Below are 26335 nucleotides of genomic sequence, written 5' to 3'. Positions count from 1 at the left end.
ACAACGACGACACCAGAGTGCAGATGTTTGTCTGTGATGAGGAAACCCAGCACCTCACGCCAGCTGTCAGCACGGTGCAGGAGGGATGAAGATTTGAGTGGACCATGACCTCCTCTGTATACCAAAGTGAGGCCATCAGTGTGACTAAAGCTTGGCTCAAACTGGGTCATCGACAGGACAAAGATCCCAGCACGGCAGCAAAGCTCCAACAGAACGATCAAAGAACAAAAGAGTCGAGGTTGAGAAAATAAGGACGAAGGAAATGTGTAAACATTTATTTGAAAAAGTAAAAACTGCATCTCGAGCAGAAAAACTAACCTTACAAACGCAAAGGAATCAGATTACTTTAATGCACCGTTTTGTAACACATTACACTAGATTTGCATACATGTCAAATTCCCACATACGGGTTCATCGATTGGGCCCACTTCCAGTTTGTCATTTCCTATTTCCTGTCTGTCACCTCTCTGCCCCCACCCGGCTACAGCAGCAGGCCCTTTCCCCCACCCTCCGCCACCCCCGCTTTTAATCACACCAGGTTAATTAAAAGGCCACGGTGCCTTTCTGTGGCCCCCCCGCCCCTCTGACTTTATTACCCCCTCGCTGTATACTTGCTCAGCTGCCTCACGAAACTCTTTCAATCACACGGAAATGGGAGCTCACCTTGGTGATGGCGGAGAGGTTGAGGGGAAGGAGAGGAGGAAATGAGAGCCGTGAAGCTGTGTGTGTGTGTGTGTGTGTGTGTGTGTGTGTGTGTGTGAGATTCAATAGGAAGTGACAGGAAAAGGTGTGCGTGGCATGGTGTGTGGGTGGGTGGGTGTGTGGGTGGGTGGGGCACCTAAAGTTCAATGTCATTAATTGGTCACCATTTGAATATTAAGTGAAGAACTCTGTTAATTAACGGGATATTAAAAGTGCTGCTGGCTGGAAGGGGGGGCGGGCGGAGGGAGGGGTGGGGTAGGCTGCGGAAATGGAGGGCATATGGCGAGATAGAGAGGAGGAGGAGAGAGAGAGAGAGAGCGAGCGAGGCTGGGCGCAAGGTGATAAGAGGGAGAGAGAGACGTCCGTGGGTAAAGGTCTGGCAGTGGTAATTTGCGGAGAGCCGCGTTAATTGTCATAACCTTTTAAATGGCAGAGTTTATCGGAGTCCTCTAAATGTCCCCGCATATCGCCACGGCAACCCTGGGCCTGCCACACTGTGATTGGCCACCGCTGACGAGCACTTAAGCTTGATGAGTTTTCAGCACGAAACTAAATGATAAATTTGAAAATATATATTTAAAGCACATACAGTATGTCAGCTCGCGTTCTTCTGTGTACGAGCATGTGTGACAGTGCGTCCGCGTGTGTTTGAGACAATGTTTTTAATTTAGTGTGCGTGCGTGCGGGCGTGTGGTTTTTTTTCTTTTACCTCCACATTGACTGACACTCGCTAATTGCTCGGCCAGAATCCGCCAATGTTTTTTTCTCCCTTTTTTCCCTCTTTTTTTTTGATTTATGTTTGTTTTTGTACAGCCGGAGCTGCAATTCAAATGCAAATGAACGAGAACAGGAGAGGTGTTTTTGGAACGGTTAGGACAATCATAATGGCTCAGAAAGAAAGGGGGCCGGTAGTTAGCGGCACAGCACCCTAGGGGCCTCATTTAGCTGCCATTTGTTAGGAAATGCCGCTACATTTGTTCCTGGATACAGACTTCACAGACAGGGAGAAAAAGAGAAAACACCAAAAAAGAATGTCACAGTCAAAGTCGAGCTCGCCAACACGGTGGCGTTCCTCCGCGCTTCAGCAAAAGTCATGTGGGTGTACACCGGTTTGGGTGGATGTCCTCTTTTAAATGTGAGCCAAAGCAATTGAAGTGAATGGGCGGCCGGGGGTGGCGGTGACAGGGACTTGCAAAGACTGTATGAAGTGAAGATGGTTAAAAAGACTGGCTTTTATTTGATTAGCCTGTGTAGAGGAATAAAACATGAAAGCCCTGGCAGTGGCAGCTAGTGCTGTTAGCTGTGACATCACTCCTGGGGGAAGGCCTGTACACAAGCCGCGTGTGTGTCTGTGTTTGTATAAGTGAAACAGGAAAGCTTACTTGAGGCTGTGTGTGCACACGTGTGTGTCCGCGTGTGTGGTCCTCTCTTGTCGTCTCTTTGTGCTAAAGGTCAGGGGGATTGCTGAGATAGAATCCAATCTGAAGGACACAGCACTAGAACAGGTCCTGCTACAAATGGACCTATTAAGATAGACTTGTGAGCAGAGCGTGTGTGTTTGCATCAAGTATATAGGCGAGCGCACACACGTCGTCGCGAACGCAGCTATTTCCATTCAAATGGTCACCTTTTCCCTGATGATAATAACAGGCTGTATGTTGGAATAAACGCTCATCATTTACATGGACTGACAGTGACAAAAGCAGCAATGCATTTGAACTGCACGTGTAACAGCAGTGTCTTTCAAATATTCTAAAATGGATCAAAACATCCAAGTGTCAAGAAAATATGAAAGGCAAGAACATGATAACCGGCAGTGATTTGTCCCATTTTGTAGCACAGAGTTTGCTCTCACTGCTGATTGTTGCTTCAATTATAGTTCAGTCAGCCTGATTGGTGCGAGCGCGTGTGTGTGTGTGTGTGTGTGTGCGAACGCGGGGTGTTGAATATGGATGTCCTGCCTCCCTCCCCCACCTCCCCCTCTCCCGGGTGTGTGTTATGTTTTTTTTTTTTTTTTAACCAACGTTTCCTTTGTTAACAGCTCAGACAAATGAATAAAAAAAATACTGTATTCAACTGTAATTACTGACATTCAAGACATTCGCGGACCAGCACGTCCTTAAACCTGAACAGCACAACAGTTTGATTGTCAGTGACTCGCAAAACAACACGAGTGCGGCTCAGTCCACGGCTGGAGGCCAGCTGGGTGATTGTGATGGTGTATAAATGACACACACAACTTTTACTCCGGGGACCAGTGAGGTGGTGGGTTTTCTCTCGTTTTGTGACTTGTTCTGTTCCGTTTATGTCTTTATTATTATTATAATTCATTTCTTTTTTATGTTAAGCCACAGGAACCACTTGGTTGGGTTTTATGAAGCTTCTCCCAGGTGATTTTTCTGCTGAGGGTTAGCGTGACCTTTGCATCACATGGTCTCACAGACTGACACAGTATGTGGGTGTGCATGTGGACAACAGAGATGCCCTGTCCTTGCTGTAATTTGGCTAGAGGTGGTGGCCAAATGCGTGTGTGTGTGTGTGTGTGTGTGTGTGTGTGTGTGTGTGTGTGTGTGTGCGCGCGTGTGCGTGCAGAAATAGGGCCTCTCTCCTAAAGACATGCAATTAAGCTTAATTTTTAATGAATATTAATGGCATTAGCGTCAGATTTTGTGGAGATGTGCATTTGCTAAGGTGCAGGGGAATTGGGGGGGTGACTAATTTATTTGGTAGTCATGAGCAGAGGAGACGGGAAGAAGAGAAACAGGAGGTGTGGAGGTGATGTTGATGAAAGGAATCAGAGTGGAGGAAGGGGTGGTGATGGAGACGTGTCAGTGGGATGGAAAGATGGAAGCAGGAAGAGCGACGGATGAAGCACGAAGCAAGAGGAGGGTTGCAAATATAAACAGAGAGGAGGGTAGATTCTGAGTGAAGGTTAGCAGAAAAAGTAGAAATAAATAGAATATATTAGGGGAGGAAAGCAGAGTGGAAATAAAATGCTGGTGAGAAATAATTTTCCTCCCGTATTGAGCAGGCAGGGTTGGATTTGAGCAGGACACTGTGCTGCCCCCACAGCGGGCACGGCTGGCCCCACAGCGGGCACAGCTGCACAGATGTTCACATCCATGTTATGTACAGCGTAGATTAAGTAAGCCACATATTTTCATCACGGCTCAAGAACGAATAAAAAGAAACAACGATCAAGACGGCTGTCAGTCAAAATCAGCTTCACTTAAACGCTTTGAATTTGGCTCTGCTCGCTCTCTGTTGTTTCCGCCGTGCCATCAAATAGCTTTTGCTCGCTGTCATACGAGCTTCATTGCTTTTTATTTTATTTCTTTCTTTCCCAAGACAGACAATCAAACTCATACAAGCAAAGCGAGGCAACATTTCACCTTGCTCCCTGCTGGAATAGAGAGTCGGAAAGTGTGCGGTGCAACCAACCAAAAAGGCCCGATACAACCTTCTTAAATGAGCTGTGAGCCGAAAAGAAAAGAAAGCGTAAGATGCGTGTCGTGATTACCGTTTGAGTGCGGCCTCCGTATGAGGCGGCATTTCGATATAGAAACAGAATAAATCCCAGGCTGGAATTTTTGCGAGTTACTTTTAAAAGCGCTCGAAAGTCTGGAAAACAAGTCGACGGCGCGCAACAGCCACGCGTTTCCCCGCTCGCCGGCTGACTCGCGCTCCTGAGTGGCTGGGATTAAGGTGGTGCTGCAATATTGATTTACGTCTGCATAAAGCCTCTCCGGCTCTATATATTACACCACATTCAGCAGTCATCTATTCAATCAAATCTAATATTACACTGCCTCTCCACACAGCTGTCTAATAGCATTTAACTCACAGTTTGATTCCTGCATTCCCTCATGTACTTCAAACGCTTGCCTTCAATATCCTTCGTTCGTGTCTACTATGCCAAGATGAAGTCTTTTCAAAAGCACGGAGGATGAATGAGCGTGTCTGCGTGTGCGTGTGTGAAGACAGGATTAGCTGTGGCCTTAGGCTTAAGGTATGGAGTTGAGTGTATTTTAGAAGCTTCTAAATTAGCTGGGAAATGGGATTTTGAGACAATGGACTGGAAAAAACTCAAATGAAAGGATGCACTCGCAGCACTCCTTCATTTGCCTCTGATGTTGTTCCGCTCTCACTTTTTTCCAGCCTTCATCTTTTTTCCTTTTCCACTTCTTTTGCGTCTCCTTTCCCCGTCCCTCCCTCCCTCCCTCCCTCCCTCCCTCTCGGTCCATATTACAGTTGACAGTAATGATGTAAGAACATGAGTGTAAACAGTAGTATGAACCTCACTTTGACCCACTTAAAACAGAAATCCCCCCGAGTATGCGCGCGCTCACACTAGAGACTCATGCCTGAGTAAATATTGGAGTTGGGTCAGCAGCCGCTCTTCTGTTCAGTGTGTGAGCGTCTGTATCTGTGCACGTGTCCACCTCTCCCAAACCCCCGCTCCTCCTCCTCCCTCCTTCCCCGGGCCGTTATTTACCTGTGGAGGTGCGCTTGTGTCTAAGCTGGGTCTCTGTGTAATAAAAGCCTGACGTTTGGCGTGCATCCAGCCCTCCCTCCCCCTCGTGACAAACACGGGGGGGTCGTGCACAAACACATGGTTTGCCGAGGGCCCTGACAAGGAAACTAGCATGGCTTTCTTTTTAAAATAGCACCTCCATTCTTCGCTGTGAGCCTGTTGTTAACGTCTCCGTGCACACACCCACATCTGGGAGGACGCGTGACCCAGTGATTGGTCCCATCGTGCTGTTCAGGGGTTTCCCCTCCAGCTAAGGAGGGGTGCTGGTATGAAGCGATGAGCTGGTGGGGCGTGATCATTGCTCCGTGTTTGATTTATTTCGGGGACTGATTTCATTTTGTTTTTATTATTCCAGATGAAAAAAGCGACATCAGCCGCAGAGCATAGTGCTGTTGGATACTTTAGACTGTTTAAATGTGTTTTAGATGAAAAATAAAATGGACGCGACAGTTCAAAGATTTTGTTTCTACATTTAAAAGAACTAATTTATTTAAAGCGACATTCTGAAACAAAATATCCAATACCAGCACCGGTATCGATGCTATTGATGTTTGGATGGATCCAGTCACCTCTGACTGCAGAGTTGCCACATGCAGAGACACAATAATAAAAAACAACAACACAAGTTATCCGTTAAAATTCTTGAAATAATCAGTCTCCTTTGTTTTGTCACCTACACAAAGTGTGAACATGTGAACTGAAACATATTGTTTAAAAATGTCACTTTGTGACGTTCTTATTTCGAGTTTCCTGTTTCCATAAGAAGCAATCAGTTACTTCATAATGCATCGCTTTTTTCAGTTGGACCGTTTCCAGTTTCGATTTTGAGAAAGTGAAATATGTAAAACTGTGAAATCAGAACAATCACAGCCTGTCAGCTGTGGAGAGGATTATGTGATGAAATATTAACAACATGTGAAGCAGTTTGAGGGACATGAAGCAAAGCGACGCTTCAGGACCAGCTTCAGGAGCCGTACTTTAAATGTCTGTGGAGTTTATTCAGGAAACATCGGGGTGTTTAAAAAGCATTCGGCTGTTTTTGATTTGGTGCATTAGTGAAGAACTTAATCATTTAAATATGTATTTAAACGTGAGGCGAGCTGAGTTCAATTGTGTTCCACGTAGAATAAAAGGAAAAATGAAAGTGCTTCACTTTATATATAAAAGGCATCAAGGTAAAATAAGTAAGCATCAATAAGCAATGTATAAAAAGTCATTTAGGCAAACGGTAGAAGTTGCAGTGAGTGTGTCACCTTCCCTGTGTGCTGTTAAAGCAGCCTCCACACAGAAGCTTAAGAAACCAACTCCATATCAGATTTTCTTAAGGATCTCCAGACGTGCCGTATTATTCCTACATCATTTCTAGCCTGGATCCACAAGCGATTACACATTTAATGCTCTAATAATAGATCAATTTTCACATGATACATCTCTCGCTGTGGAGGATAATCTCCAGCTACAAAATCATATCACCTTTCTGACAGGAATATTGCCCACCTACTACAATATAATCACACAACAGATAAGAAATCAAACTGTGGGGAAAAATGGATTTTCAAAGTAAAATACCCAAAGACGTGTGTTTGCGTGCGGCGTGCGTGTACTGTATATTACGCGGGACTGTGCACGCGGGCACTTGTGCGTGATCTCTCGCTGTGTCTCGCCGATCAGTTATCACTAATCCTTCCACTCGGAGCTCTTTAACAAGTTGCTATTGTGCCGCAGACGCTTAACGTGATGGAGGAACGACCGTCGTGGTGAATGAAAAGAAGAGTGAGAGTGAAGGAGGGAGAGATGCAGAGGGAGGGAGAGGGCAACACCTCCGACAATGGCGAGAAAATTGGTTTACACTAGATAGGCTCGTGATTACAGAGGGAAAGAAAATGACTTGGATTGAACAATAGGAGTGTGTGCACGGGTGTGTGTTTGTGCGAGCGTGCGTATGTCTGGAGGATTAGTGGGTGGTTAGGCGAGGATTTGGTTGAAATGAATTGGTGGCTATGGCGTGCTGATGGGTGTGTGTTTGGATGCTTTTCCAGCCGCCTGTACTGTAACGCTCGCGCTCCCTGTGAAACGGCCTCTTTGTGTTCAGACTTGACGGCCCTGCAAACCCAACGCTCTGCACACTCTCGCTTGCAGACTCTTGTCATCACGGCTGAAGACGCTCAATCTGTGATGTAACTGATACTTCAGCTCCAGGATACTCAGCGGTTTAGCTCGTGCCACCAGTATTAATGAGGAGAACAAAGATGTGTTGACTCAGTTTTTTCTCGTGTGCATTTAAGCAGGAATCCTATTTTCAACAAGAATCCACATTTGAATATCAGAGCGTGGTGGAGAGCGTCTCCCAAAGGCACGGTGTTTTGCACCTGTTGTAACAAGACTGCTCTGAAACGAGCACCTTTATGTGGCAACGTCCATCACCACCATCGGGCAAAGCGGGTGTTGAGTTTGTGCGATTCCGGTTTAGAAAAGCGGGTGGATACTTTGTGACAGTGCCCGAAAAGTAACGTCAACAAACGCAGAAAAAAATCTGTTATTTTTGAACCTGTTCCTCAGTGACACTGCGTTCCCTTCTTTCTTCTTTCTTTCTCTTTAGGAGGCCCAGCAGGAGAACTACAGCATCAGGGGTCCTACCCCAGGGAATTCTGGGAAGGCTAACAATGAGGATAACGTCTCCCACGACCGCCCCTCTAGTCTGCCGGTGAGTGATTGACAGTCGTGTGGACCAAAGTGCAAAAAGGCGCTGCTGCACAAAAGTCTCATCGTTCAGTCAAACCTCAAAGATGCATGGTCATTTTTGACTGCACGTCCACCTCACTGTCCAATCAGATTCTTCCACTCACCCTGTGACCTGCCCCTCTCTCTGGTGTCTCAGGGGGTTTGCTCATTTCAGAGCTCACGTCTGTGTTTTGACTGGCGTCCACGCCAAAGGCGTAAAGGCCCAGATGTGTCGCGTCCTGGTCTGTAGTGCCGTCCCCTCGCTCGCACATACGGCCACGAGCGCAGAAAAGCATATGCACCGACGCAGACGTTGCTTCTACGTGCACGACGCAGTCACACATGCAAACCCACAAGCGCTGCCTGCTGGCGTATGGGCGAGCTGAAAAGCATGGAGCAGGTTGGCCGGAGGAGTAATTGAGAAGAAATGGTGAGACCAGGCTGATCCACGGAGGGAGAGATGTGGGCTGCTCTAGTTTTTTTTTTTTTTTTTTTTTTTGGCCAACCTAATCGCTTTTTACTCCATCATCTCTCTCTGCTTGCAGCTCTGCAGCATTTTCAAGAATAGAATAAATAGACATTTGCAAATGGTTGCAAATATTGGCACTGCTTGAGGTGTGTGCAGTTTAATTTACTCGATACTTTGGAACAGCCCCAGGAACGGGAGAATAAACTGCAAGAAAAGCTAAATTAAGTGTCTGAACTTGAGTTGAGCCGTAATATTCTTGGTGCACGGACACTTCTGAAGTCTGTGTGTGCTGACGGTCTGCCCGGCCCTTTATTTGTCATCCTCCTCGTGCACACGTGTCCATAATGTGCTAACAGTATGTGGCCCGTTTCGTCTTTTTTCCTTCATTTTCACTCTCCCACACTCTTTAGCCTCCTTCCCTTTCGCTCTCTGTCTTTCTCTCTAAAGCAGCATCATGAAAGCTCTTTCTCCCCCCTTGTGCTATAATGAGAAATGGCCTTGATGTATCGGTGTGTGAATCCGAAGCGAGAGAGCGAGACGAGGCGAGGAGCCACTGCAGTCGCGGGGGCCGATCTATTTGAACCAGCACCACCATCACCCGGCGTTCCCTCGCCACTTTAATCCCGGCGTTTTACCCCTCGGGTTCTCCGTGTGTTTTCACATCCCATCCAAAGCGTGTGGCTCGCCCAGATCCTAATCGGCGGCAAGTTTTGATGAGAGACACAGAGAGGGAGAGATGGATAGATAGAAGAGGAGAGAGAAATTGCTCGGCTCTTCCAGCAAGCTGTCACGGCAGAGATGGAACCGCTTTTTTCCCCTTTCCTCCCCTCTCTTTCTCACTCTCTCACCGGCATTTGATGTCAGATCTAAAGCTGCTGTCATCTTTTCCCCCCTTTCTCTCCGTCAGGAGGGAGGGAGCGCGGGTCGGCAGAGTGTCATGTTGTTGTTTTGGGACGAGGCTGCTGTGTGATGTGGCGGGATTTTTGAAGGAAGACCAAAGGGAGAAGTGCTTTAGTGACTTATCACATATTGCAAGTCACACTTCCCCTCGGGACTCGGAAAATGTATTGGAGATATGGAGCGCCTTGTATTCTGTATCGCTGTATAGTATCTGTATTGTTAATGTGAAATCACCGTCCCTTTAATGTTTCTGGTAGGTTGGGGAAGAAAAGGGAGCTTGCATCCTGCAGCTGGTCGTATGTGTGCGTTTCCACGTAGCTTCAGTCCTGATATTGAGTCACGCCTGAATGTGGGTCTCTGATTTCAGCCTTTTTGGTGTATTTAGAATAACACATCTAGCATTATTGCGTGTACCCGTTTGTATTTGCGAGGCAGACACTATCTCTACTTTTAAGATTAGTCTTAAAACTTTCCTTTCCTGACCCTGAATCCTCCCTCAGTCATGCTGGGGGGGGGGGGGGGTCCCATGATGCTGTGTGTTTATACACATCTCTGTATTTAATCATCAGTTATTATTAATCTCTGCTTCTCTTCCACAGCGTGTGAACCAGTCTGGTTCTGCTGGATGTTTCTTCCTGTTAAAAGGAAGTTTTTCCTTCCTACTGTCACCAAGTGCTTGGGCATAGGGGGACATCAGATTGTCGTCTGTACCTCAGTGTATAAAGTGCCTTGAGGCGACTGTTTGTTGTGATTTGGCGCCGTATAATTAAAACTAGCCTCTTCACATTAGCTTTGGTTAAACTCAACCTGGTGAAATCAGAGCAGATGAACTTGGCCCATAATTCAGTGACCAGGAGCTGTGACTTGACTTTATGTGAAAGTAATTTAGTGCTCTTGTCTTTGGGTTTTTTTCTCCTATGTGTTGATGCAGCAGACGCCGCCGCCGAGCCTGCACAGAAACTTGATGAAATCGTGCTTCTCTCGGTTGAGTGTTGTCTTCTTCCAGAATTGTTCTGATTTCTGCAGGATGTGCGGGGCAATTACAGGTCAATAAATCGTGACATGTTTTTGGCTGACAACGTGTTAGAGGCGGCCCGCGTGATTGGCACAGGATGACATGTCATCTGCTGCCTTGTTATTTCCAGCTATGTGCAGCAGTCGAGGTTTTTTATTTTTTGCTATTGAGGGGGGGGGGGGTCTGCATCTGTGTCAGCAGCCCTCTGCATCTTTCGCCTAACATTGCTAAGTCAAGCTGCTCTTTCCACAGTGGGCTGCCCCCACCCCAAATCCTCCCCATCCCTGTTCCAGTCACTTCATGTTCCCTGCTCTCTGGCGTTCCCCTGACAGCCTGCCAAGCTGCCGCGCAGCCTCCCATCCTCTGGGACATGGGAGAGGATGGCCACCCATGTGGAAAGACAGAGTGAGAGCTGGGGGTGGGAGGGTGAGGTGAGGAAGTGGGGTGAAGAGAATGCAAGAGAGAGAGAGAGGGAGGGCGTGAAGCGATGAAGTGAAACGTGGTTATCTTTTTGTCACTTGTTCGAGGTGAGGGATGTTGAATTCAGGCTATGAGGTTCCGGCAGCGGTGTGTTATTCACACTAGCGCGCGCGCACAAACATACACACGCACACAGAGAAACATTCTTGTAAGTCTTTCAGTGCTCATTTGCCCCTCCTTGACTTATTTTCCATCAGACAAAAGGGAAAATTCAGAAACACTATCTCTCCCTCTCAGTGCTGTCCACCTCGCCCTGCTCTGCTTTTCCGAGCGTTAGGTCATAAATGATTGACAGGGCACAGCTGGAGACGCCTGCACGCCTCCCCTCACTACACACACACACACACACACACACACACACACACAAGTCTTTACTCGCAAACACACATTCGGCACATACTTTGATGCACGCTCTGTCCTCTGCGAGCCGTTTTCTGTGCGTGCTCTATCGGAGCATGTCAGTCAGGCAGCCTATACAGTATGTGCTCTCACTCTGGCTCTCCCTACTGCTGTGTTTTATTTTAGAGTCCCCAGGCAGGCAGACAGGCCAGCAGGCAGCGCACAGTAATGTCATCCAGCAGGGTTAGATTCAGCCTCCACATTAGTGCACGCAGGGGGGGGGAGAGGAGGAAAGGAGGCAGGAAAGCAACGAAATACAAGGGAGGTGAAGAAGAAAGGAGCACGGGGATGGGGGGAGAGGAAAAGAAAGGTGGCGCTTATGTGGAATAAAAAGCACATCTCTTATATTATGGCTTTAGATGTGAGGTTAAACGTGATGACGATGCAAATTATTCAGCATAAATCGATTGTATTTTATGGAGGAAGGTCTCGTTTTTATATGTTTACATGAGAACAGTGTGTGGGGAGGGGGAGGCAGGCAGACGCAGAGATGTTCCCTGGACCCTGCAGCCTATTCTTAGAACAGACAGCAGCACTGAAGGCCAGAGCAGCTCCCTGCCACTGCTGTGAGCACATAGCTGCTCTGAGAATAGGACAGCTAATCTGAAGCAGGTTTCACACTCTGAGGTACAGGAGATGGCTGAGGTCACACCAGCCTTCAACCTTTAGACCTAGTGTGAGTAGGAGTGATTGATAAGGTGTCGCCGTATGTGCCGCTCGTCCAACACTGCTGGCTCGTCCTATACGCTCCATAGGATGCCTACATGCCGCCGCGCACACGTACACAACCGTTGCTTTCACCTCGGACCCTGACTTCATCTAAAATGCAGACAGGCTATTTTTCCGCTTGTATGCCAACGTGTTTTCGTTTGCTCCTCATGAATCATTTAGCACGCACTCACAGTTTCATGTACACGCCTGGTGTTTTTGATCCTCAGGAGCCGGGAACACGTGTTTTTCCCGGGGTTTACCATTTGTTCCCCTACGGCTCGAAAACACAGATGCACAGGAAGCGGAATTGATCGGTGGGGAGATTTCTGGAGGTCTTTCATCTTTGTACATCACCAGTATCGTGTTTAACCTACAGAGGACGCACCTGCAGTGGCATCTGAAGTCGGACTCACAGGCGTGTTCTTCATTTTTACTGTAAAGTAAAAGATAGAGAGGAGCCAATCGGCTTGCAACATCCATTTCAAATCTCCTCTGTGTCAAGCACGGAGACTGCTGAAGTGTCCTTTAGCAGGACACTGCATCCCAAGCAGCTCTCCTCAGCAGCTGACACTGCACTCTCATCCTCCTGCAGAGGACAGACACACTGAAAGAGAATTTCCCTTTGGGGATCAATAAAGCATTTCTGCCTGCAGGATTTCACTTGTTTCTTATGGCAAAATTTGATGGCTGCACACTGCTCCACCTACGGGGAACTATGTTGGCCAGTGCAGGTTGCTAAACAAACTGGTAACACAAGGCTGAGCAGCAGTGGTGGTGGGGGGAGCTTCAGCTGCAGAGGAGGGCATGTTTATACCCAGCCACCCTTAACAGACTGGCTCACAGAAGCCCTGCACAGCAGAGTGAAGGGCAGATAACAAACCTGTGCGCGCACACACACACACACACATGCTCACCTACCCCTATGCTCACACATACGTGCACTCCAAGTGCGTCAGGCTTTGTGATTTGAGAGTGAGAGGGAAATGGAGAGGGATGAACTTGGTTAAGAAAACAGCAGAGCGACTCGGCTGGCGCCTCTCCACCAACCTCTCCTACAGAGGAGGAGAGACAGGCAGAGGGGGAGATAAGTGAGGAGGAGGAGGGTGAGCGTGGACTGACCCTAGAAGGAGAGAAATGTTCCCCAACTGCATCTTTTTTTTAATCCTTTGCCCGTCAGTTTCCCCTCTGGCTGGTGGCTTTTGTCAAAGCTGATTTCCTCTAACAGATTTGGCAGAATAGTTCAAATTCAGGACGAAGAGGACGGAGAACAAGCAGCAGTTTGTTGTTTGGTCTCACACACAGTTCTGCGTAAATACTAAATACTACTATCTGCATGTTGTTAACGTCTGGAGCCCTCGCCGTTTGTCGTGCGTGATTTTCTCGAGCGTTAACACCTTCCAAACTGTCCTCCCCGTTCGTCCGCGGTACGGTCTGCGGCGTGACAGTGTGCGAAAGCAGACGCCGCTATATCAGCATGTCGACTGTAAGCCAACGTGACACTCTGCGTGCTTTATCGGTTTTGCTTGTCCTTTTTAGGTGTTACCTCCGACGTTGTTTTCTCAAATGCGAAGCGAAGCTCTCGTCCCAAACCGTCGACCGGACGTCACCTCGCTTCGGTCGTTCGCTCTGCGCTTGATTAAACACTTTTTCATACCGACGTCAGAGCACCAAACACTTCTCCTCAAGTGATGTATAGATTTCATTTTCGTGAGCCATTATGGCCAGATACACCCTTCTGGCACCGAGCCCTCCATTATAAATGGTGATTTTCTGTTACCACATTAATATTTAAATTAACTGTTAAAATGGCTTATTGAGCCAATCTGAACCGAAGATTGGAAACATCTATTTTATATTCATTAATAGTTCGGACATCTCCTGCCAAATGATATTTCAGTGAATGAATCTGGAAGAATCTCCCTCCCTCGGTGGATAGTGATGAGGCCTGAAATAAAAAATGTTGGGAGCTCACTGACTTTTGCCTCTTTTGAGCATCTTTGTTCTCACGTCCACCTCAGCAGAGGAAAAAGGGCAGAAAGTGAAATGAGTGTCTGTACTTGGAAAGAACAAGTAAAGGATGAAATCTTCTTTATTCCTTCCTTCCACCCTCATCTTCATCTATCGCCACATCTCCTCTCTCTAGCCTTCTGTCTGTCTGTGCTCCTCTTCTCCTTTCACTCCCTGTTTCCCCAGCCTCAGACGTCCGCTTCTGACATTTCTGGGTTTATTTTTACGTCGGGTCCTGGATGCCTGGACTCCCAGCAGGCTAACTAGGCAGGAGGGGGAGGAGGGAGCCAGCTGAGGAATGGAAGAGAGGCAAAGTGGAAGAACTGAAGGGGAGGGAGGGAGGGAGGAAGGAGCCATCAGAGGGGGAATAGTCTGTCATCACCATGGCTCCCTCTGGCTGTTGGGAGGCTGAAATTACATCTGACTTTGAAGTTTGGGGCAGCAGCATCGCCAGTGTTGCTATAGTGACGGGAAGAGTGAGTGCGTGCGGGTTTGTGTGTGTGTGTGTGTAAACTCCTCAGGAGGTTTATTATGCATGATCCACACTGTGACTAGTCCTGATGGCATTACAGTGCTGTTATTAATCTACTCTCATAAGATATGTGTACTTTAAACACATCCCCGTGCACACACAAACATATCTGCGAATTCATGCTAAGACGCATTCAGACGCGCACACACAACCCATTTCACAGCTGGATTCAAACTTCATGTCGTGCCTTTTAAAGATTAAGATAAAGTTTTTTCCTCTTATTATCTTTGAGAAGGTTTAGCTGGCTGCACACTGTGCTCACAGGCAAATGCACGCAAACACACACTCGCGCGCACACACACACATGCAGAGTTGTTAAGATTTGCAGATAGCAGTGTTTGGGTTGTTTAAGATGCTAATATTCTACTAAGATGTGGAATATTTATGAACTTCGTTTGGTCAAACTCGGTAAGAGAAGCGAAAAAGCAAAGATAGATGGATAGATGTATGAACAGGGTGCAAAATAATGTTCCATTAATGCAGAGCTCGGCTCTTGCTGAGGGCCCAGCGCCAATCTGCATCTCCCTACAGTCAGCCTGCTATACATTTTTCATGAACTCTGAGCGAGAATTAGCGACGGATTGCCTCCGCAAATTGCTTCTCCTTGGTCGGGGGCTGGTGGAAAGCACAAGTAAGAGGTAAGAGAGAAGCAACAACGGTGCAGGAACGAGAAGAGGTGGAAAACCAAAGGAGAATGAGATAATTGCGAGGAACGTGAGGAATAAAGCCGAGCTACTCCTCAGAGCCGAGCCGTCTGTGCCTGATTTCAGCACTTGTTGTGACCGCCGTATGCATGTCTGAGTCACCCTCAGCGTCCGTGTGGTAATGTGTACAAATCCAGAGCATAATACTAAATGCTTCTCAGTGGGACATGATGTGTAAAGGTTCCATTTCCAGGTTGTTTCTGGGCTTTCTTTTGGCCTGTGCACCTTATAGTGCATTGAGAGTATTGCCCACTTTCATTTCCCACTGGTGACTTTAGCTGCTAATGCCCCCAAACACTCGTGTGTGAGTCATCTCGTGATAAGCTTAGCTCTGTCATTTCCAGCAGAGTTGTTATTTATCACGATGACACCAGTAAATAATTGTGTTGAAAGAATAACTCGTGATTTTTAGGATTTAGTCTCAAATATTTTCAAATGTACAGTTTCCTGCACACAGACTGTGCAGGTGTGTCGGTCATATTCCTCTAACAGTGTCAGTATTATCACTTCACACAGTACAGCACGGACCTGGAAATGTGTGTGTCTGTGTTGGTTGATGAAAAGAAACACTGGACAACACCAGAAGGTGTGTGCGTGTGTGTGTGTGTGTGTGGTGCGTGCTCGGGGCCTATGATTGCTACTGTAATCTGCTGTCTCCTGCCAGCCACAGTTATTACAGTTGTCGATATGGTGCTCAGGGCTTTATGGACACAAGCAACGAGACTCAGCCTGGACGCTTGCCAGAGTGTGTGTCTGTGTGTGCTTCATATTTGCACCCTTGTGTGTGCGTGCGCGTGTGATCTTTTGCTCTGTGTGTTTGTAATTGAGCTCTCTGCTCATGTCAAGGCCAGTTCAACAGCATGTTAATTGCTTATGTTGCAAAGCGTTAGTCCCAGCAGTATGTGCATGAGATCACGCATGTATGTATTTACTGTATGTGCAGAATGGGTAGACCAGCTTTGCTCGGACAGATTTTCTGTAACGAATGATGGAAAAGAAAGAAACACCACAGGAGACGTACGATTCAGTGTGTGGAAGGTTCAGGAAGAAAGAAGGCAGAATGTGGGAGAAAGATGGAGGTGGCGAGGAAAGGCGGGAATGAAGAGAGCACTGGGGCGTGGGGGGTTTTTTCCTCGTGGCATTGAGGCCTGTCTGATGTCTGTTCTTCAGCCCACTTCTGCTGTTTACTATCCTGCCAGCCTATTACTATCAGAGCTTGGCAGTGGGCTACAGTAGGGCTGAAACAATGCTTGTGCAACATTTGCTTTTGTAACACTGTCATACATTCGTAAGCGCGCTCACACTAAGGCGCACCACGAGGGTCACCGATGGCCCATTTTCCAGTCGCACTGCTCTTTTGCAAATGTACGACCATCTGTCAGAGTTGGCCAGACGATTAAACAAATCCTAGCTCTGTTTTTTTTCCTCCCCGAGTGTGTGCGACTGGGTTCTCTGCACATACCGGCAACCTGTGACCTCGGAGAAGCATGAAAATCCCCTCTGCCGGCGTGCTCGGGGCTTTTTAAGGCACGAGCCTCGTGCCCGTCGCCCGTGTCTATTCTTGTGCTTTGCTGAGATGAAGCTCCCCTCTCAACAATGTGGAGCGCTTGAAATTAAGAAACATTATCCATTCTGTTCAGAGAAAACATCGTCTTTTTAATCGCTTCATTATGAGCTCCAATTCTTGGAAATTATTCTGTGAGTTCTGAGTAATGTTGGTTTTAATTGATTTTTATCAAAGTTTTAATTGATGCTTCTCTGTGGACTGAGTAATTGTTTTGGTTGTTTCATTATGTATTAAGTCCTCCGAGTCCACTTCTCCCATGTGACCTGCTGTGTTAATGAAGGACTGTGTACAAAAATGCCAAACGCAGTGGCAGATGGTAACTAAGACAACTAGCCGAAGCCTGAAACAATCGTCTTTCACTTGAGCGTTTACATTATACTGTATTCTGCTCCACCCTGTGAAAACTGCATATTCATAGCAGCTATATTCATAGTTTCCTTGCGCCGGCTCTGTTTTTGGAGTCGGCCTGTTGCAGATATGCGACTCTTGCATGTTGCTTTGTGTGCTGTTTGGTGTTTGGCAGTTGTGCAGGAAACTCCTGAGCAATAGAGTTTTGTGCTGAGGCGAATGGCAGAGTAGCATTTGTTACCACTTTACACCATCTTTAAATGCAGTTTTGTGAATCATTAGTAATATAATATTATAAAGAGTATGTGCAGCAGTATGGAGAAGGGTTAGGCTTCTGACAGCGCAGCTCTCAGTTTGGTTAAACAAGGACCTGACAGATTTAAGGAGTCTGCAAACGTGAGATTCTTCAGAAGTTATGGTGACCAGGAGGTGGACCGTCAGCAGCATCAGCAGTAATGTGGCTGTTGTACCGGACTTATCAGTCGATCTCTGTTTGTGGTATCTGTATGTTAAAAGGAGCTAGCTGAACATCTTACTGGGAGGCCTCCTGGGAGTTATTTTTAAACCTGGGAACGCCTCAGTGTGCCACCAAATCCAAATTTTTATGTCCATTTACACAAAAAACTGCTGCGACCAACAAAGTTTACTGTAGTAAAATTACCTTGAGCACATTTTGCTGTCACAACAAAATACAATCAGCAGGTTCTGTTCTGCATCATTGCCACCCCTCCTGTTACATGTGGCCTAGTCATGGAAGTCCTAGCGTGACCTCTTGCGTGTCTCCCGAGGTGCTGAAGTGTTGATCCCGGAACAAAGAGAACCGGAGCGTCGGTGTGAGCGATGCCTGTGAGGCTTAAAAACGTCGCAACACGAAAGTGTGATCGGTTTGATGTTTGCTCTCTGCACAGTTTAAGGTCCGAGGGCTCTCATGTACGTGCAAGTGGTAGAAACATGCGATTCAAACATTGCTCAAGGAGCGTGCAGCATTTAAACCGGGCATCTTTTTAAATTTAGGATTTCCTGCACGGCGTTGAGTCTCGTGCTTTTGTCGATAGCGTCCTGTCGTCGTGTTGTCGCTCCTCGATTTGAAAGCGATCTGACCAACGCAAATGTCAGTTTATTCAACAAAACAATAAACGCATGAGAAGAACTCCAAGAAGATTAGTCCTGTTCATTGCAGGCGTCTCGCACATAAATCAGCACGCACATGCAAACACACATACTCAGTCTGAGTAATTTTGAAAGTCTTGTGATAGCTTTGCATAGCATTTGGGCTAATGGCGTGCTGCGTGCTTCCTCCCAGGTCGGTGCATCCATTAGCAACCATATTACTGCCACATAATGGCTTATTGGTTGTTGGGAAAAATTGCCAAGAAGCTGGGATGGGGAGAGAGGGAGCGAGTGAGAGATTAAAAGATGAAGAGAGAGAGAGCGAAAGACATAAAGGAAGCCTTCTCTAGCAGGGCCTCCGAATTGAGTTACAGCTGTTATGATTTGTCGTCTCTCAAGTCTTTTCCCCTCTCTTCTTTTTCATTTCTTGTTTCCACCCCCTTCTCTTTCACCCTCTGGGCTTTGGAAGGTTTTTATCTTTCTAATGAGCCGTTGATTCTTTTTTTTCCTGTCATTACCTCATTCGTTCTGGATGGAAGGCAATATTTGTCATACTGTCAAGCCAGTGTTTGCACCTAACCTGTGTTCCTCTGCGTGTGCGTGGACTGCGGCGGAGCGAAGTGGCGTAAAGTGTTTACGCTGCGGTTTTGGTTAGCGCGGGTGGCAGAAGTGGACGCAGGGATCGGAGGATTTTGGCACGGTGGCCCCGGCCCCCATGTTGAACTCCCAGCCTTATCAATATGCAGCATGGTGGGTGGATTGCACTCGACTTGATTGCTTTAATTGGCTGGACACAGTTGCAAAACACACACTCACACACAGGTGAAAGCAGTCTTTGCCGTGCACCGTATTGTTGTGATGTTTTGTCCTGGGAACGTGGGACTGTGCAGTGTTCAACTTTACATGAGTCATTCTGCTCCTACACGCTCAATATGCATATTATGTACACAGACACACACCTCGATCTCGCACATATGCATATACAAACAGACAGTTTGGAGTACGGAGAAGTTTAAAGGTGATCCTCGGTTATGAGATAATCTCATAAATATGCATTGCACTCACACACACACTCACACACACTCCGGCGTGCGTGTCAGTCGTTGCATGAATGTATTCGGGCGGCTGCGCAGTGGTATCTCTGCACTTCCTCGCCGGCGTGGCTTGGGTAGCACGTGTGTTTGTATGCGTGTGTTGGGCGCGCGTGCGGTGGTTAAAACGGAGTAGAAATCAAATTCACCTTGAAGTGTCCTTCTCGCTCCCCTCGCCGCCCCCATATTTTTGCCGTCGTCTTTGCTTTGAACACGCTGCAGCACTCAGTTCAAAGAGAAATGCCTTCTTGTGCGTGCGTGCGTGCGTGCGTGCGTGCGTGCGTGCGTGCGTGCGTGTGTGTTAGGAATGACGGCAGGGTTTGAGATGGAAAGAGGGAAAAGAGAGGAGGATCTGCTGCTGCACTCTTCTAACATCGCCCTCCCCGCCATCCTTCCATCATCAAAGAGCAGCCAGGCTTAGAGGAGCGCTCGTCCTTCTCCCGTCGCCCCCATTCCCAATTAAAAACAACCTGGGACAGAGGAGAAGGTCGACGGTGTGAGTCAACTCAGGATGGAGAAATCAGCATTCATTTGGGCCTCGGTGACCTTTGACCTCAGAATAAGCAGCAGGGTGGACACTGTGAGCGGTGCTCTGTTTTAGGAGTGGGGATTTTTAATCTAGTGATGCTCATTATCTCCCACTTTCAGCTAAAATGGAGCATTTTGTCATTTTAATTTAGCATTTTTATCTGCATTACTGTTGTGTTAGCACTTGCATGTTGGTATTAATGTATGCACCTCTGTGGGGGCTATACTTCTGCACGTGTATGCAGCTTGAGCTCAGACAGACACACACAGAATCCTGCAGCAGCAGTCTGTGGATCCTATTGGTGCATTTGACCTAAAGGTCACCCACTGGAAGCAATGACAGTTTCACATTAGCGCTCAATATGTGATATTCACTGTTGACTTTTGCAGGAGGATAATCAAACATGATTAATGTCTCCCGCGCTCCGTGTTCGACTGTCAGTTTCTGACAAGACGGATGGAGGGAAATCACAAGAAGTTGGAAGGATGTAATGACAGGGGGATAAAATACTGTTAGATGTTAGCAGACTTTAGAGATCTCAGGGTGTAAAGAGAAGGATTAGAACCAAGACACATTAGTTCGACAAAAGAATTATTCACATCAGCACCAGGCCAGATGGAGAGCGCGTTCCCCCATCTCTCCCGCTCTCTTTCATTCTCACTCCTTCTGGGTCCACAGAGGCTGGCTGAAGATGAGGAAGCAGCAGGGCAGGAGACAATAAAGGTCACCTCGTCATTTTCTTCCTCCTTCTTTCCATCTCTAAAATGATTTCCACTCAAACTCTTCGACCAACTTAATTCTGGCTCCGTTATTGGAAGAAATGCTTAGTGTCAGAATAAAGACAGATTGGCACAGACACACGGGAAAAGTCATGAATCCGGAGGTGCTTCATTTGGTGGACCACAGCTTTGGTCTGAAATCAGACTCGGTGTTTCGTTTCAATCATGCACATTTAAGATCCAGGAAAATGTGAATAAAATGACAGTGAAACACAGGTATGCTTTCTGTACTTGTAAACAATCATTACTCTTGGCTTCATCCTTCCGTCTGGTGTTCTCATTTTCTTCCTCCTCTGTCCTGCTCTCCTCCTCTCTGACTCAGGATGGCTCATAAAGGTCAGTCCCAGCTGACCTTTTTAATGGAACGTCATTGATTTCTTTTTGGTGCGCTGTGGTTGGCTAACCAGAGCTGCCTCCATTTCCCACCAATCCCCTTCAACCAGGAAACCGGCCAGCCGGCTGACCCCGAGGTCATCCAGCTCCAAATAGCTTTTTCTGGAGTGCCACGGTGTGCTCCGCTCTATATTTCTCTCCTCTGTGGCTGCACGCCTCCCTGCAGGCTGCAGGAGGAGGTGAGAGAGGAGACGAAGGCAGACAAAGAAAAGGCAAAAGTCTTAAAAACACAAGTTTTCAGGACTGCTTTACGTACTCATGGACGTCCCACAGGGCTGATGTGCCTCTAGGGGCCTTCTGGCAAAACCAGGAGTCGTGTCAGTTCGTTTTATTTCTCTAGAAGATTTTATAAGAACGCCACACATGCATGAAGGTGCATGCGCTCTCTCTCCATGCAGTGCTGCAAGTGTTTCAATAAATATTAAAGATCTCCATATGGGATCTAGTGACAATATAATATCAGGTTGTGGTCTGTGGTCCCTCTGGCAGAGAAACGCTACACTGTGCCTGGACCCATTATTTTATTAGACTATAAAGTTAATTGGCTTTTATGTGCATTGCATTACAGTATTCATTACGGTTCATATTTGTCCTGCCAGATGATATCAGCAACGAGGCTTAAGTAAGCAACATTTAGAGCGGCGTACATACCTGTACAAGTCACGGCACAGTCGGAGCACACCGATCAATGAACAGGTTGGACCTGTGGTTCTCTTGCAGTGTGATGTGACTGGAATCAATTTGCATTTGCTTTTTTCCTCCAGTCTCCTGATTAGAATTGATGCGCCTCTCTTTTTCAAGCATGCATGAGTATCTAGTATGAGTACGATCTAAAGGGGCTGCAGTGCTGCTTAAGGACCTTTTGGCAGAGTTGACCTTGGAGCCTTGACTCCCCGGTCGAAAAGCCGGTCTTGTTGCTGGATGATGAAAGAATTAAACAACCAAAGAAACCTTGGGTCAGATTCTGCTTATCATCTACATTGCGTAGCCACCGCAAGACATAAATTTCATCATGTGTCTGTGAGGGTCAGCCCAAAGCTTGTGAACATGCAGACCGAGAGGCAGCCTGAGGAGTGCCAGAAGCTGCAGTTCCTCACATGGCCACCTGAAGCTGGCAAAGACATAAATCTGTCACCACAGACGCCCCGAAGTGCCCAGAAAATCAAACATCCTGGAGCACAAATCAGTTTTAGTCTCTATAAACTCACCGTGTCAGTGGAATATCTGTGATTTGAGCCCTTTGGAGCTTTTTAATGCAAATATCTGACAAATAGCTGTTAATAATTGTACTAACACCTGATCAAAGGAGTCTCTGCTCCTGCTTAGATGAGTGAAATTCAACTGTGTACTAGTATTGAAGTGATTAGCAGCTGTGTGTATCTGTGGATTCTTCCAGCCTGTGGATGGTTGGGATAACTTTGTGCTCCACCTGTTTGTACAAATATTGGTTGATGTCCATAACGTGATTGGCTGTTGCTTTATTTTGCACAGCGATGGAGGCTTTCATTTCCTTTGTATTTGATAAGCAAGTTTCAGTCCAAAGAAGAAAATACTTGTGCAAAATAACTGGAATATTCACTCCACGGCGGATGCATACTCTTGGTTTTGCATAACACAAATGAGAGTAATATACCTCGGTCTCTGTTTGCTTCTTTGCCCGCCAGTGTTTTCTTGCTCCCGCCCCTCCCGGCTCTGCTGCTGCTTCCTCCTGCAGAAAACGCTATCCTCGTGAGACGGCAGTGGCAACGCTGGCAGAAAATGTCCGAATGCAACAGCGTAAACAAACGGGCAGACAGCTCTCGGTCTTTCTCTGTGAAGTGATAATGTGTTCCCCACACTGTTTTTGTTCTCATGCTAATGAAGTGGACCGCATCGGTAATCACTTTCAAACCCTCAGCCAGGGAAAAAGTAGAAACAGCAAAACAAAGGCTCAAACAAAAGGATGCCGTGCACAAGTGGAAGTGCAAACACAAGTGGATGTGTGCGTGCAGGAGGGCTCTTGTGCGTGTTGTATTTTTACAAACCCACTGTTACTACACCGAGCACAATGGCTGGCTGCAGGGGGAGGTCAGAGGTCACCGGATTCAAGCTGCTGAGAAAAGGAACGGTAAAAGACGTGAATCAGCTGCAGAACTGATTCAATCTGATAATGTATGCATGCAAAACTGTCCAAACGATCCACTTCTCACTTTGTTGTTTTAGCATCGTGTTTCCCAGGAGGCATTTCGCCCTGCTGCCGTGGACGTCCACATAAAACCATCTTCACAAAAACTTTTTCTTTGATCTCATATGTGCTGATCGATGTAGCCAGTCAGGCTGTGTTTACAGCAATCACTTCTCTGAAAAATGTGCTCAAGTTTGTCTTTTCCGCTGTAAGTCCTCATCCGAGCGGCGGACAGCTGCTGCAGACGCAGACTCGCTTTACCTCGTTTACTGCGAAGAAATGAATTTAAAAGGCCGGTTAGAGCAGAGCGGTCGCTTAGCATCTGCTGTTATGGACCCCAAACTCACTTTAACTTCTCCTAAAAACAACCCATGGTTTTGTGTCAGTCTGGAGTGGGGATGCTTTGTCTCGGCAGCATTGTCTTACTTTATCGTTCATGATCACAGCAATATCGTAAACCCCAGACAGCCTGACCTTTGACCTTTTTCACAAGCAGCCATCAAAACAATAAACTGAAGCTTTTCCTCTTCTTGTGCTTTCTGTAAATGTTGAACACTTAGAGGTGAAATAACAAAAGAAAAGCACCATCTCCTCTTGACTATATAAATGAAAGGACAGGTCCAATGGTGTTAGCCAGCAGGCCCATCTCAGCACAATCTAAACTTTCATTTCCTGCTTGGGTTCTCTCTGGATACTAATGGCTGCTCTTCTCCCCCCTCCCCTTCCGTCATATCTCTGCTCGTGTTTTTCTTTCCCTGCTCTCGTTCTCCTCCGGGCTCACAGAGTTTAGGCTCTAAAGCTGAAACGCTGCCTCTCGAGAGCTTTTGTTTACTGCAGACCTTGGAAATTAGCATGTTTCACAAGGCGAAAAACATCGCTTTAAACAGTTAAATGTGTGCATGTGCATTACTCTCGCATGTGTTTCCCCACTTACATTTTGATCCTAAGTACATGTTGATGTATGCCCGTGTGGGTGTGTGGAAGGCATTATGCTGCAGTAACAAGTTATTGATTGGACTGAGCAGGAAATGCTGAAGCAGAGATGGAGACACACATGGAGTAATGAAAACACAATAAATGAATCAGTAGATGAAGCTGCAGCGGTTGTGCGTTTTGTTTTGTGCACGTTTGTGTGGTCGTGCTGTAGCTCTGCACTTTGTGAGGAGAGTCAGAGATCTTGTCATTGTTTGTTCGGCCATGTTGGCTCCCACCGGTCTTGCCGCTGTGTCCTTCGGTGTACACAGTTACATAGTTACTCTGTGGACAGAGTAGTTTGTTACACTACTCGTTTCTCGTTACTCATGTTACCAGTTAACCATATAAACCTGAGGCTGAGTGAAACACCCCCCGTTCCAATCAGGAGACACAAAGTGTTTAGTATTTATTTATATGAACCTTTTGTAACACAAGGTAATGTTGTGATGTGATTACATGAGTACCACTGGTCCATGTTGCAGCTGATCAGCTCTGCGTCAGTGATTAGTGACAAAGGATCACAGCAGACATGTATTTGTAGTAAAATGTCAGTGTGGAGGGATTCAGTTAAAAATATTCATAACATTTTTACCTGTGAGGACCTGTTAGCAAGAAAATCAGCGGTGGTTTGTGAAATATTGATCAAGGCTGCTATTAACATTTCTCTCCTCAAATACATTTCAATTTGGAGTGACTTCAGAAAGAAATACAGAGTCATGACTCTCACTTCCTCTCACACGTGCACACACACACACACACCTGCTTTTGCTACTGGCGTGATGTTGTCGTCCCAGAGGTAATTAGACTGAAGCTGTTGCTGGCTGTGCTACAGCAGCTCAAATACCTGGACTGACTCTGCTACACCTGTCTGGAGGGAAAAACCGCGTGCGTGCACGTGAGTGTGTGTGCGCTTCCTACAGATGTAAAGAGTGTGTGTGTGCGTGCTGTTGACACGTGGTCGTGTTTGTCACCGCGGCGTGTGAACATGTGAACCCTTTCAACGATAACATGCCCGTGCGTGTGCGTTTGTGCGTACGCGTCGTCACCTGCCAGCACGCAGCTGTTTTGACATCACTCTGATCCCAGAGATAAGCCTTAACAACAGGAGCATATATGATCATCTTCTCTCTGACACACACACACGCGCACACACACACGCACACACACACACGCACGCACTGGTGTAGATGAAAGGCTAGACGTCTGGATTATAGAGAAGCTAACATGACAAGGCTGTTATCTGCTATGCTCTTTATGAATATCACTCGATGGTCTTTAGGATAGCTAGCACGGCTTTGATGATCGTTGTGTTACGGGAATGACATTTTGGCAGTTGTGTACACTGAAAAACACACCGCAACATAATGCACTAGGCTCCAGTACACACACAGGCACAATCACAAATGTAGGGATTTTCATGCAAGCTGTCGACTTTGCTCTCTCTCACACACACACACACACACACACACACACACACACACACACACACACACACACACACACACACACACACACACTCTTTTGGGAGAGCATGCTGTTACATCTCTTGCTCTTTTCTCTTTTTTCTGCACACACACACACTCACACACACAGTACTCAGCTCAGGATTGTGCATTGTGAGCCGTGTGAAGCCTACAAAGGTTAGTTAGCTCGACCTCTGCGTGCTGTATTAAACCTGTATTTTTTATATCTGTTGGAAAGATAGAAACACCAACGCGCACCAACTGGAGGCTAAAATTAGATCTGTAATTGGGTGATTTTTGGAAGGGAGTAATAAAGATATTCAGAGGAAGCAATGAAAGTGAGAGTGAATGCCCCCCCCCTCGAGCGTTCTCCTTTCTGTTTATATCTGATGGACATGTGCTGATAGGATCTTCACCTATAAATGAACTCGCTCCGCTGTAGGACTGTTTCTGCTCTTTGACCACTCACTCCTCTGTTATTAGAGTTTATTTGTTTTACGACTTATTTGCAGTTAAAATATTTTTGATTTTCTACCAAAGCTTCCCTACTTTGCCCAGAATAAAATTCTGCTGAAGTTATATCAAACATAATACATATATATGTATGTTTGAAATCCATCCCATGTTCTTGGTTTAAAAAGTCAGATTTGAAAGCTTCTTCTGTATTTTTGTAGTAATGCAAACTCTAGCGCAAGCAGTGCAGTGACAGCAGGCTTCTCCTGACCTTCAAATGTACTCTGTC

General features: G+C 46.7%; 1 protein-coding gene across 5 annotated transcripts in view; it reads left to right on the top strand.

Annotated features, from left to right (window-relative positions):
- LOC101481705 (AT-rich interactive domain-containing protein 1B) overlaps positions 1–26335 on the top strand; it is a 188856-nt gene that overhangs the window by 78196 nt on the left and 84325 nt on the right. For all 5 annotated transcript variants that reach the window (XM_076877232.1, XM_004566496.3, XM_076877231.1 and 2 more), the window contains one exon: positions 7836–7940. In XM_076877232.1, the coding sequence (XP_076733347.1) occupies positions 7836–7940 (105 nt within the window). The remainder of the gene's footprint in view (positions 1–7835; positions 7941–26335) is intronic.

This window comes from Maylandia zebra, linkage group LG19 (genome assembly GCF_041146795.1).
Source record: "Maylandia zebra isolate NMK-2024a linkage group LG19, Mzebra_GT3a, whole genome shotgun sequence".
Taxonomy (NCBI): domain Eukaryota; kingdom Metazoa; phylum Chordata; class Actinopteri; order Cichliformes; family Cichlidae; genus Maylandia; species Maylandia zebra.
This window is presented reverse-complemented; position numbering and strand designations above follow the sequence as displayed.